Source organism: Rattus norvegicus, chromosome 6, assembly GCF_021556685.1.
Source record: "Rattus norvegicus strain SHRSP/BbbUtx chromosome 6, alternate assembly SHRSP_T2T, whole genome shotgun sequence".
NCBI classification, from domain to species: Eukaryota; Metazoa; Chordata; class Mammalia; order Rodentia; family Muridae; genus Rattus; species Rattus norvegicus.
This window is the reverse complement of record NC_141539.1, coordinates 106,447,501-106,460,991: the sequence shown is the minus strand read 5'-3', so window position 1 is coordinate 106,460,991 and position 13,491 is coordinate 106,447,501. Positions and strand designations below refer to the sequence as shown.

The window sequence follows — 13,491 nt, the reverse complement described above, 5'->3', positions numbered from 1 at the left end:
GTCAACTGTTTTGTTTCTGCATATTTCATGTTGTGGTAACATTGTTTCTGCATCTGCTTTTCACTTTCCAGTTCCCGGTGACTCCCTAGTCACCTGGGGGCTTTGTTCTCAAGCATAATGGTGTCCTTGCCCAGGAGCGCCACTGCCTATGGACAGAGTCATGGTTTGAATATGCTTGGCCGAGGGAGTGGCACTATTTGGAGGTGCAGTCTTGTTGGAGTAGGTATGTCACTGTGGGTGTGGGCTTTTACATCCTAGTCCTAGCTGCCTGGAAGTCAGTCTTCCACTAGCAGCCTTCAGATAAAGATGTAGAACTCTCAGTTCTGCCTGTACCATGCCTGTCTGGATGCTGCCATGTTCTCGCCTTGGTGATGGACTGAACCTCTGAACCTGTAAGCCAGCCCCAGTTAAACGTTGTTCTTTATAAGACTTGCATTGGTCATGGTGTTTGTTCTCAGCAGTAAAACCCTAACTAAGACAGTGACGTTGCCATTGGCTTTGAAGAGATACAGAGAAGAATACATTATGGAGGAAGAGTCTGGTTTCAATTCCTACTCCTAGGTTTCCCACCCCCAAATAAGTTACTTCTCATCTAGTCTTTACTGGCCCAACCCGCCTGTTTGTTAAGTGTGCTCACCACTTGGGCTGCCCCTGGAGTTCTGATGCTACTGGGCACATACATGGTTACAGTGCACTGGCTATAGGTAGCTGAGCTCATGAGAGGAGCTGAAACTGATAGAATACGAGCACAAATCTTTTGAAAAGACGATGCGTGATGGGCTCTGGTCCCTTGCACAGGTAGGGATCCCTTTAGCCTGGGCCTCCAGGAATGAGGACACATGAAACAGAGCTTTAACACATTTGTGCTGTTAAAAGCCATGGGCATGTGGGGGCTTTGGGTTACTGCAGAAGCCATGACCTACCCTATATTTATACTTGATGTGTCTTACTTAGATGAAATATAAACAAGATTAAATTTGTATTCTTGTACATACCCCTCTTTACAATTCAAGACAACTTCAGGCCTTGAAAAAGCAAAGCGTGAAGCTCTGCTTTAATATGCACGGTGTTGCTGGTGCTGACAGCCTCTCTGGCCCCAGAGTCAACAAACTGAGAGGCTCTCCTCTGGCAGTGTTTGTCTGCTGTCAGTTTGTCAGCACAGAGCTGTTGAGAGACCCATAGAACTTACTGGCCACAAGCACCAGAGCCCCAGGATGGCTCTCACAGGTCCCATGATCACCCAGGACTCTGCAGAGGACTCCACCTCACAACCTTGCTTCACCTTTGGAAGGCTCCCTGCACTGCAGCTTACAGCTGCTCCCCCTCACTTCTGTTGCCCTGGAGTACGCACACTGGAATAGCTTTTGCCGAATTGTCAGTCAGTGTCTGAAACTCAGGCCTTCCCTCCATAGCACTCAAGCAGATGCTAGGCCTCCAGAAACCCAAAAGGGAAAGTAACCTTGAACATAGCAGGGCAATTAAAACGGCCCAGCCATTTGCCTTTTTCTCCTCTCCGTGGTCACAAATATATGTGATAAGATGTTTCTTCTTGTGTCAATGACTAGTTATGCCCAAGGAGGCATTTTCTGTTGCTTCAAAGGGGCTAGGAGATTGGGTGTGATGAACCAGAGCCCTCCAGGGCCAAAGCAAATCTAAAGGAAGTTCAGTCTTCACAGGTGTGTGTGCGTGTGTGTGTGTGTGTGTGTGTGTGTGTGTGTGTCCCCTAATGATTTTCTGCCAGCAGGTGGCCAAGCTCAGCTTGAGTGACTCTCAGGGTAGGAAAACCAGAAAATCTGTTTCAGCTTTGAACAACCTATGAAAAGCACTCCAACCCCTCCACACCCACCCCTCCACACCCACCCCGCCACCAGCTCTGGCTCTCAATCTCTGAAAGCCACAGATGCAAAAGCATTGGCAAATGATGGGAAACTTTTGTGGAACCCTTCACTCGGACCCAACAGCAGCAGGGCTCCCCGCCATTCGTGCAACAAGTCTCTGCTCCTATCCCAGTCCCTCAACCATCTCTGAGGGATCTGTCCCTTCAGCAGCTACCTCCCTCCTGATCTTTATCACACTTTCTTCCAGGGTCTAAGTCTCTGAGACCTGTGGACCCCAGGCCAAAAAATAAGGGGGGAACAAACAGTCCTGAGCCACGTAGAAGACCAGCAGGGCCCAGGGCAGCAGCCAGCACCTGGTCATTCCAGGCTTCTCCATCGTGCTCTTGGAGGAGCAAGCAACCCACGGAGCCCACTAGTTCCGTTTCAGCCCAAATCTGCCTCCCTGCCAACTTCCCTCACCAAATACAACTTCTCCTTGGGCCATCAAACAACACTAATTTCTTTTCCTTTCAAATATTTAAGAAAAAAAAAAAAGGTCTCTTTCCAAGTTTCCTGTCCTCTGAGCTAAACTCATCTTGTTTGCCATGTTTCACAGACCATGATTTCGGGTCCTCAATAAAACTAATTATACTCATAAAAGGAATACAGCGACAGGGGCTCCTGGTCGGGAACACTTAATACAGGGAGGATTCTTTGCAACTCATTTATTTACAGGCTCAACGCAATTCCAGGAAATGGCCCGGTGGGGTTTTCTTTCTTATAGTTCTATTCACTCATGCTACATCAATTTACCAAGTGCATAGTATGTTCCAAGCACCTGCTGGGCTCTGCATGGAGGATCTGAGGCTGTTCTTGCGGAGCCTATGGCCTAGGGTAGCTACTAAAAATCCCAGACCAGTCTTTTACATCAAATGCAGAAATCCAGTATACTAAAACAATCAGGTTCTCAGAGAGCAGTACAGAACAAGATAGTGTCCTGCAGGACAGGGACCCAGTTCCAGGTCAAGCTGTCCTGGGCGGAAGTAGAGAACTCCACAGAGGTGGGAAGAGTGGCCATCAGTTGGTTCTTGAGCTGAGACACAAAGGAAGATAGATGCATGGGTTGGAGATTTAGTTTGGTGGCCTAGTAAGTACCAGGCCTCTGGTTAAGTCCTCAGCACTGAAAACCAGCAAGCAAACAAAAATAAATAAGTGGAAGAAAGAACATTCCAGGTGGGAGGAACAGTACCTACAAAGCCCCTGTGCCTGGAAGAACCAGGCTTGTACGAGACATGAGAGCAGCCATGATGGGCAAGAGGCTGGGGTCAGAGAAGCAGAGGCTGACAAAGGAGATGCTATACCCATGTGGGGCCTCTGGTTTAGGTGAGGATCTTGTGGGTTTTCATTTTCCTGAACAAGAAGCAAAGACCATTGGTCAGTTGGTTGGCTGTTTGGAGTCTCACATTGACTATGTCACCTATCCCAGCCCAGCCTCAAATTCAGTCTTTCAGCCTCTGCCTTCTGAACGCTGGGATTGCAGCTGTGCACCGTCACAACAGCGACAGCCAAAGATCCGAGTGGGGAAGGTCTCATGATCTGATTTCTCTTTAAACACGGAGTTGGCTGCAGTGTGGAGGAAACAAAAGAGGGGTAGAAAAAGTTTAAGGACCCCAGGTAGGAGGCGTCAGCAAGTTAGGTAAAGCCTGGTAGCCACAGGACTTGAGAGTGGGGTGGGAAAAAGAGGAAGGAGGTAGGACAGGGTAAAGCAAGACCCCTAAGTTCCTGACCCACACAAGCCTTGGGTGGTACATCCCTTGAGATGGGTATGTGAGAAGACAGCCAACCCTTCTAGGAAAGGTAAAGGCAAGACATCTTGACCTCAGACAAGATGTGCTCTGAGCATCTTTGAATGTCTGGGTGGGGGTATGAAGAGGATGGGGAGGCAACAGAAAGAAGGGACCAGAGGTGTCATCCTGGGAGTTGGCTGGAGAGATGGCTCAAAGGTTAACAGCACTGACTGCTCTTCCAGAGGTCCTGAGTTCAAATTCCAGCAACCACATGGTGGCTCACAACCATCTGTAATGGGGTCTGATGCCCTCTTCTGGTGTGTTTGGAAACAGTTACATTGTACAGTATATGTATAAAATAAATAAATCTTATTTAAAAAATACATTTCTGACTAACATGGGTTAAAGAAGTGATTTCTTTTCTTTTCTTTTTTTTTTTTTTCTCGGAGCTGGGGACCGAACCCAGGGCCTTGCGCTCGCTAGGCAAGCGCTCTACCGCTGAGCTAAATCCTCAACCTCTAAAGAAGTGATTTCAAGAGAACTTCTCCCAAATTAAATATTGAGACCTAAGTCTGAAAAAAACATTCCTTGTTATTTATTCAGGTGAACTGACAGTGTCAATCCACACCAAAACAATTACCTATGGGTATGTATGGTAACTTAATCAGTAACTGCTAAAATGTAGAACAACCCAGAGGTTCTTGAGTGGGAAAATAGATAAACTGAGGTGTATACCCAGATAATAAATTTATCCAACTATGAAAATAAGCCAGTGTTCAAGCTATACAACAGCACAGTGGACGTTTAAATGCACCTTATGGAGTGCACGACACTGATCTGAAAAGTGTACATGGTATGATTTCAACTCCATGACATTCTGAAAAATGCAAAATTTTGGAGATGGTAAAAGGTCGGTGGTTGGGGGCTGGAGAGATGGCTTAGCAGTTAAGAACACCGACTGCTCTTCCAGAGGTCCTGAGTTCAAATCCCAGCGACCACATGGTGGCTCACAACCATCTGTAATGGGATCTGATGCCCTCTTCTGGTGTGTCTGAAGACAGCCACAGTGTACTCATATATTGTAAATAAATAAATATTTAAGAAAAAAAGTCGATGGCTGTAGTTGCTATGTTAGTTGGTCAGTGAGAGATGAATACACGAAACACAGGATTTTTAAGGCAGTGAAACTATTCTAATCACTCTCTCTCTCTGCATTCTCAATTCATGTGCTCAGAGTCCCAGGCTCTTTCTAACACATGCTGCGGGTGATGTACACCATCACCATGTGTGTTTCCCTGAATTCTAGCCCATTCAGCTTCTCGGTAACCCACAAGGCAAAGCAGCTGTTACCTTCATCAGACATTAGAGATGAGGAATTTGAAGTCCGAAGGAATCAAATGACATCCACATTGTCAGGGTTGGAGCTGAGATTCCATCAGGGACCTAAGATTCTGAGGTTCCCTATGGGTCGACGCTGTTCCCAAGAAACCTCACACATCATAAGAATCACTCTGTCTCTGGGATACGGTATTTTTTTCTATGTGGCCCCAAACCCCTCTGCCAATCTCTGATCTAGAACAGGACGGGGGGAGGTATTGGAGACAAATACACCGACCGTATGGGTGAGGAAACTAAGGGAGAAAACCACTTGGGCAGAGTGACTCAGTATGGTCATTCCATGAGCAGGATCTGGGCTCTGTTTCTGATCAAAACACATCACTGACAGGCGGCTCGAACCTGGCGTGGTTCTCTTCCTGCTGGTGCTCCAAGCAGCCTCTACCACATTAACAGGTGGGCTTGCACCTCATTTGGACTCTATAGCTGTCAGCGTCCCACTTCAGAAGGTGGCATTAAGCTAGGCCTGTGTGCCCTGGGTCTCCACTGCCCTAATTTCCAAGCTAAGACCTAGATAGTGTGTCTAAATTTTCCTCGGGCCAATTGCTGCCCCAGATTCAACCTCTGTTGGCTAAATCTCCTCTCCCTGTCGGGGAGCTGTGTCTCCCACTCTAACCCATGCTGGGCCTCCCAGATCATCCATCTTTAAGGTCTCTGACAACATACCGAATGCCCAGGATGCCATGGAGAAAAGGCCAAAATTTTAATGGGATCTGGATTCAAGGAATATGGAGACTTTAAAGCTCAAACTCTGGGGGGAGAAGAGGCACACACAGCATTATCATGAGGCCAGCCTAGTGGTCCTACTCCCTTATCTGCCTTTCCTGGATGCCGGGCACACATGTGGTACACAGATATGCAGGCAGGCAAAATGCCCATACATACAAACCCCAATTTCAACCCCATATCTCCAAATTAAAATCTTCAACCTTGTGGGTTTTTTTTTTTTTTTTGTAATCAATGAAAAGAGTCTAGATCATTCTCAACCTTTCTAATGCTGCGACCCTTTAATACAGTTCCTCGTGTCATGGCACATTCCAAACATAAAAGTATTTTGTTGCTACTTCATAACTGAAATCTTGCTACTGTTACAAATCGTAATGTAAACACCTGAACTGCAGGCTAGCTGATATCCACGGGCTGAATACTGCTGCTGTCTAATTGGAAGAATAAACTAGCCCAGAAGGTGAGATTTTTGAAAGAAAAACAAAAGTAGATTATCCTAGTGATTTGAAATTAAGCCATAATATAAACTTGCAAGAATCAAGTCATCTCAGTCTTGATTTCTTCCCTGGTTACCATCTCTTAAGCTGGCTGCTGTGCCAGGGTGTGGAGTGTTTGGGGTCCAAAGGAGACACGTGTTTCTTGACTTCAGGGCGTGTTTTTGAGTCTCATCAGGGGTGATTGGGAAGGCACTAAGTTCCTGAACTGAGTTACAGTAGGGCAGGGAGCTACAGTCAATGACCCCAGCCCTGTGGCTGGCCTGAGAGAAAACACACATCTGAGAGAAAGTGACAGATCTAAAGGACGTGGACTGGATCAGTCTCCTCTCTGCAGACTCCTCAGAGCACCACTCTGCAGAGCTAGACCTCATCCATGCAGGAATGGCCAATAATTAATACTAACATGACCAGAGTGCTAAGAGAAACAGCTAGTCACTAAGTACACACTGTGCACATTGTGTACACACAGTGTGTCAAATGTGTCCGATGTAATGTCTTGCTTAATCTCTATAACATCATTAAAAGGATGGGCCTTATTATTTTCCTCACTTTTTGGGTGAGGATATTGACATTCAGAGAGGTTAAGTAACTTGTCAGGGGATCATACATTTAGAAGGGCTAATGTCAAATACAAGTCTTGCTCTAGGCTCCCCTCTGCTTACAACCTGCCCTGCCCTTCAGTTGTGGGAATGAAGCAGATTCCAAGAGACAAGAGTCCCCTTGGTTCTTCAGGCTGGTTTAAGCCTATGCTGAGCTTGTATTGTTGATGCCAAAAGAGTGAAGGGCTAGATCTCTGAGATCCTCAAACCCTATCACCCTTATGGACTGGAAATCCCCATATCCCCCTATGCACCCCTCCATCCCCCAGGGATAACTGAGGCTGTTGCAACCTCCTGTGGAGATCAACAAGCCACTTATGAGACGTTCAGAAGGCTTCATCTCTAAGATGTGTTTCCTGAGGAGAAAAAAAACACTTCCCACCAAGATGCTACATCAAGGTGCAGACACTGTCACCTCAGTGGCCTCATTGCTCCTCCATCCCTTCTGAAGTCTCTTGGGCAAGTATCTGCATGCCCAGGGCCCCTCCTCATGCCCCTGTGTCTGGGGGCAGGGCTGAGTCTTTCTGTACAGCTACGCATGTGCTTACCTCTCTCTGCTCCCTCTGAAGGCACAGCTCTTCTGTCTCCTCCATCAGCTTGTCTGCCAAAGCAAACACACACACACACTGAAACCTTCTCAGAGGTGTGAGGGCAGCTGTCTTAGGTGGCCTCGATCACCTGTGCCATCTCCTTGCAAGAGCCACTCCTAGCCTAGGGGTTGGGTCCTGCTCTGCTGAACTGAAGCTGCCTCGCTGGCCCAAACTGCCTTTCAAGATGTCTCCTCTGTTTTGTGCCTTCATGGATCCACAGAGGACTAGCACACAGAGCCTCAGATGGGTCTTTGCAGCATGAGCCTCTGAAATCTCCTACTACCTGAGCTGGTGCCTGGTTAATCTGGGAGGCCATATTCCTGCCAAGGGAGAGGTGTCTAGAGCAGGCAGAAAGGATCCAGGGTCTCAGAGTCTCAGCAGGCTCCCAGGAAGGGGACCAACCCATTCTGGTCATCTTCTCTCTCAACTAAAGGGCATTTAGCAGACCATTAGGGCACGGGGCCTGGATCCTTGTAGCTAGGTTCAAAGCGGGTCTGGTGAGGAGAGGAGAGGAGAGGTAGGACCTGGAGCTCAGGCAAGATAATACCTTTTCCATTTCTAGATCTTTCAACTGAAGGCCTGACACAGACACACTCCCAGGCATTTTTCTCTAAGCTGATCTCCACCCCACCTGTAATGCCTGAGGTCATTTGGTCTCTTTTTTAAGGAGAAGGAAATTGAGGCTTACAGAGACTGAGTGGCCGACACATCCACACAACGAATGGGTAGATGACTCAGCTAAAGCCCAGGTTCTGGCCACTAGTGTCCCCTGCTTCTAGCTCCCTGGCCAAATGGGCATTTGTCATACCATTAAGTTCTCTAGGTGCCAAGCTCCCTTCCAAGTTACAGAGAGACCTCCCTCCCTGGCTGTTACTCAGGTCCCCAAGTGCCACCACCAAGAAGCTTCAGATTCCCATTCATCCCGGTCACCGACCTAAATATTCCTGTTTTTCCTTAGCCAGCTGTAGCCCCTGTGCCTCTAGGCTTTTGATCATAGCTTCTCCTAGCTGGGCATTTTTCCAGGTCCTGGGGAGCGAAAGCAAATGGGAGAGAGGAAATGAGGAAAAATACAAACAGTTAAAGCAGAAGGAAGGCCCAGGGAGAGGGAGGGTGTAGGTTTTCTGTGTTAGCCCCGCCCCTCGCTCTACAGAATCTCAGCTCAGCCTGGCACCCAGGGCTCTGGGCACGCCACCAGCATTGATCAGTTACAGTAACTGGAAGCTGAGGTTGCAAAGTGGGCCATCAGGACACAGCCAAGAGCACTCAGAGAGGAGGGATGGGACTGTTTCCCTAGGAGCCTTCTACGTCACTGCATGCATGACTCCCCCTGGTGCAGGGCTGGGTACTTGGTGTTATTGGTTGGGTTAGAAGTATGGAACTGGCTTGACTGGCAGGGGCTATGTTGGTCAGGTGGTTTCTGGGACCTGCACTGTGATTTGTAAACACCATCTCTGGACCTTGCTGGGATCCAGTACAGGTCTGGGAAGGGAAGGATGGACGTAGTGAGGGGCTGAATATGAGGAGCAGTGCTCAACTCCCTCCCAAGAGTTGGAAGTAAATGGTGTCCACGTCTGTCACCAAACTGTAGACACCTTCCCAAAAACACTTAGGAGACCCTCACAGATGCTCTATAGCCTGGGTTGTCTCCTCCCACACACACTAGGCAGCTCCCACAGCCCTGTCTGAGGACCCAGCAGAGAGGCAGGGGCAGGGCCAGCCTAGCCCACCCCACTCCTCTGGCCCCTGAGATGTCCTGCTAGCAGACACTTACACCTTCCCAGACTCCTGAAGCATCTCAAGCCATTGTGTCTGCTCAAACTCAGACTCAGCAGCCAACAGGACATTCCCCTGCCGGGAAAAGGAGCCAGAGTGAGAAGAATCCGAGAGAGAGAGAGAGAGAGAGAGAGAGAGAGAGAGAGAGAGAGAGAGAGAGAGAGAGAGGCAATTTCTTCTCTTCCCACCCCCTCTTCCACAGGCCCTGACACTGCTCCCAGGGGACCAAGGTGAAGCTGCTATGTCCTGTGGACCCCGGGCTATGGGAGGTCCCCACTCACATGAAAGTCCTGGTGTGAGATCTTCATGGCATAGGGCATGCTGGGCTCTTCTCTGGCCTCCACCAGGCAGCCACCCAGTGGGATGACACCCTGAAGAACAAAGCAGAGCAGGCAGCTCCCACCCTACCCAGCTCACGCCACTTAAGAGTCCCAGGAACCTCCTGGAGAAACCCCAGGGCTTTGCCACGGGCCTCAAGCTGGACCACATCTCAGGATTATGCCATTAAAGCTAGGACTGACTTCCAGAAAGAAAAGGAGCTGGGACTCAGAAAGTGTGTGTGGAGGGACAACAACAGACAAAAACAAACAAACAAACAAAAAAAAAAACCCAAGACAACAGAGAGTTCTATACCATCCCCAAATGTCCCCAGTGAGCCTCAGCATGGAAAGCCCATCCTCACCTTAGGATGGATGTTGAAGTATTTATTGGTTTCAAAACTCTTCCTCTCACTCTCAGAGTAGTAAAGCAGAAAGCTTTCTTTGATGATGAAAAACCTATGGGAAGGTGTGAGAAAACAGAAAGATCGTGTGAGTTAACAGCACTCTTGGGGACCCTGGACTCACCTGGGAGCCCACAGGGATCTGGGTTCCGACTGCCCATTGCACAGGGGTCTCCTGTACAGGCAGTGAAGGCCACGACTGGCTTCCCAGACTGCCCTCTTCAGCATAGTAGAAACCTATTGTCCTTCTCCTTGGGTCCCTTTGTCCTCTGAACTATCAGCTCCTGTCACGTGGGAACTCCTCCAGATTTGGATGGAGAATTCGACAGATTATTCTAGATGGGTGTTACGGTGTAATCAAATGGGACTGCTGTCAACTGCTGGGGTTCGAAGTCCTAGTACTCCAAGGGACACTGCTGTGATGTGACCTGAAAAGGAGCTGGAGGGATCCCGAGGTGTTAAGGGTGTGTGTGTGTGTGTGTGTGTGTGTGTGTGTGTGTGTGTGTGTGTGAGAGAGAGAGAGAGAGAGAGAGAGAGAGAGAGAGAGAGAGAGAGAGAGAGAACGAACGAACATACAAGGGAAAGTTCAAAGCAGCGACATGTTGGAACCTTCTAGGACAGACTCACAATGGCCAACGGTGTGTCTTTCTTACCTGCTTAACATTCTGTGAAATGACACAGGCAACTTGATACAGGCCATGGCAGGAGCATTTGCACCATGAAAATCAAATACTGCAAAACCACCCCAAGAGCTTGTTATTAAACCATTCCCTTGCGAGGAGCTTGAAAGAACATAAGTAGCATCAAGAACTCACAGGGTCTCTGCAGGTCCCCCAGCTGCATGATCTTCCCGGCTAACAAAGCTGCTCTGAGGCAGTGTGGAGGGATGGCCTGGATGGCTGCAGCATCTGCTCCCTTTCCAGAGGGACCTGAAGCTCAGCTTTACAGTTTGGTATGAGTTCCATGGTTTTGTCTTTTCCCCCCAACTCTCTTTTGAGGTGTGTGTGTGTGTGTGTGTGTGTGTGTGTGTGTGTGTGTGTGTGTGTGTGTGTGTTGGGAGGGGTCTTGCTATGTTGCTCTGGCTGGTCTTGAACTCATAGACTTGAACAGTCTTCCTCATCTCACTTTCCTGAGCAGCCGAGACTACACAGCTTTATCACCATGCCCGACTTCAACTCATTTCTGTACTCATGTCAACAGAACACATGCAGCCTTAGTAGACACTGTTGGGTTCTTGCACTTAGCACTCAATACCCATTGTCACAATGCGTGCTTTTTTTTTTTAACATTTTTTTATTGTATGCGTTTTGGGTGTTTTGCCCTAATATACTCTCAGAACATGCATGTCAGGTACTAGAGGTCAGAAGAAGGATGTTAGATCTCCTGGAACTGGAGTTGTGAGCTTCTGTGTGGATGCTGGGAATCAGACATGGGCCCTCTAGTAGAGCAGTCAGTGTTCTTGACTGCTGAGCCATCTCTCCAGCCCTCAATATGTGCTTTTTTATCCAGAGGGGGCCACTGGGTTCCTGAAGGATGGGGCTGTGCCACATCAGTCCCTGGGGAAAGGCTGATGTCTCCTGACACTTCCAAAAGAACATCACAGGGTAGGTAAGAGCTCAGACCTCCCATTTTCCAACTTGGGGATAGGGAATTTAGGTAAGGACACTCAGCTCCCTGAGCCTTAGTCTCTGCTTGTAGCACAGAAGCGATGGCCTCAACACTACCGGGTGGCCGTGTGGACTGAATGAGACTGTAGTTATAACCTAGACTATGTGTGTCAAAGACCCAGGGTGGGGTGGAATGTCCGATGGTCTGGTAAAGACCCTCAGCAGGGAAGGCAGTCAAGCAGAACAGAGCCCCTCCCCACCCCCACAATAGTGCCTCGTGAACCCCTTAATATTCAGACACTGGATTTTTAGGATTTATGGTTCAGTGAGCTAATAACTAGGCAGGATCATGATCTAATGGAACTGTGGTTTTATAAACTGAGGAACCTGGGCTGGGGTTGGGGGTGTTGTTATTGGTAAGATGCGCACAGAGCAATCTGTAGTACCACATAAAGTAGGTATTGTGACACACACCCATAACTCCAAATATCCAGGAAGTAGAAACAAGTTCAAGGTCATCGTGATGGTTCGTATGCTTGGTGTAGTAAGTGGTACTATTAGGAAGTGTGGCCTTAATTGGAGTAGAGGTGTCACTGTGGACATGGACTTACAAGCCTCATCCTAGCTGCCTGCAAGCAGTCTTCCACTAGCAGCCTTCAGATGAAGATGTGGAACTCTCAGCTCCTCCTGCACCCTGCCTGCCTGGATGCTGCCATGCTCCCTCCTTGATGATAATGGACTGAACCTCTGAACCTGTAAGCCAGCCCCAATTAAATGTTGTCCTTTATAAGACTTGTCTTGGTCATGGTGTCTGTTCACAGCAGGAAAAAACCCTAAGACAGCCATCCTCAGCTATGTAGTGAGTTCAAAGCTAGCCCGGCCATGAGACTCCTATCTCAAAAAACAAAAAACAAAACAAAACAAAACAAAACCCCTCAGCATCCAAGAGGCTGAGATACAAAGGCTACAAGTCTGAGGTCACCCTGAGCTACATAGAGGCCCCTATGTCCAAAGACTAAGAGGAGATCATTTTTGAAGAGAGGGCAGGTACCTCAGACACAGAGCCCACAGGTACCAAGGTCCTGGGTTGAGAATGTAGCTGGTTCTAAAAGGAACCAGAAGGCTGAAGCAAGACTACTATCCTGGGATCCAGACTGCACAGGCCTCCATGGCTACTCTCATAGCAATGACGGCAGCACTTACATTCACTGAGCCCTTACTGCCCCAACCTATCCTGACTTGCTTCTGTTGATACATTTAACACTCACAGTCACCCTGCCAGGCTGGTGCTTCTGAGCTTTCTAGGTAAGAAAATGGAGGGAGAGGTGGCATGAGGAGCTGGGACTACTTGGTAGCAACTGGCTTTCTCTCAAAGCAAGATGGCCATGGGAGGGCTTTGGCTGACATGAGTAGCTTTGGCTGCTGCATGGGTAACAGATTGTCCTGGCACAGGTAAGGGAGCTGCTAAAAGCTATTGTCACCTATCACTGAGGGCAAGAGATATGGTGAGTGGATAGAGGCATGTAGAGCTCTCAGTATCTTCCCAATCCACAGATGTCCCCCGATGCCAATCCCCCTCTAAAGCCAGCACAGGAAGACAGAGGAGACGTTCCAGACAGCCTTTGATCCATGGTGGCCACACTCAGGCAGGCTGAGAGTCACCATGGACTGCCTCATAAGCCATAACTGGCACAGACCTGGAGGCAGAGGGTGAGCTCCTACCCTCCATGGGTCATCTGACAAGATCTTTGATTACCAAACTGCGTTGACGGTGGCCACTCTGAGTGACACCTTTTAGCATCTACTCTGCAGCTGAGGGGTCCTTGCAAAGAGGAACGTTCCTCTTCCTATACCTTCCTCCAGCGTCGCCATGTTCTAGGCACCCTCACTCAGTATGCAAGGCAGGAACAACCTCTTTTGGGCCCTGCAGAGCTGGGCTGTGAGTGCAGGGGCTGGTCACAGGCACTATTTTCCTGTGT

At 48.6% G+C, this 13,491-nt stretch overlaps 1 protein-coding gene across 2 annotated transcripts in view; it reads right to left on the bottom strand.

The window, feature by feature from the left end:
- The window catches only part of Plekhd1 (pleckstrin homology and coiled-coil domain containing D1), a 30,969-nt gene that overhangs the window by 7,559 nt on the left and 9,919 nt on the right, over window positions 1–13,491 (bottom strand). The window contains exons 1-7 of one of the 2 annotated variants that reach the window (XM_087554299.1): window positions 10,721–12,331; window positions 10,559–10,637; window positions 9,867–9,960; window positions 9,466–9,555; window positions 9,183–9,259; window positions 8,346–8,437; window positions 7,370–7,422 (exon numbers count right to left, since the gene is read on the bottom strand). In XM_087554299.1, the coding sequence (XP_087410425.1) occupies window positions 7,370–7,422; window positions 8,346–8,437; window positions 9,183–9,259; window positions 9,466–9,555; window positions 9,867–9,960; window positions 10,559–10,637; window positions 10,721–10,748 (513 nt within the window). In that variant the 5' untranslated portion in view covers window positions 10,749–12,331. 2 annotated transcript variants of the gene reach the window in all.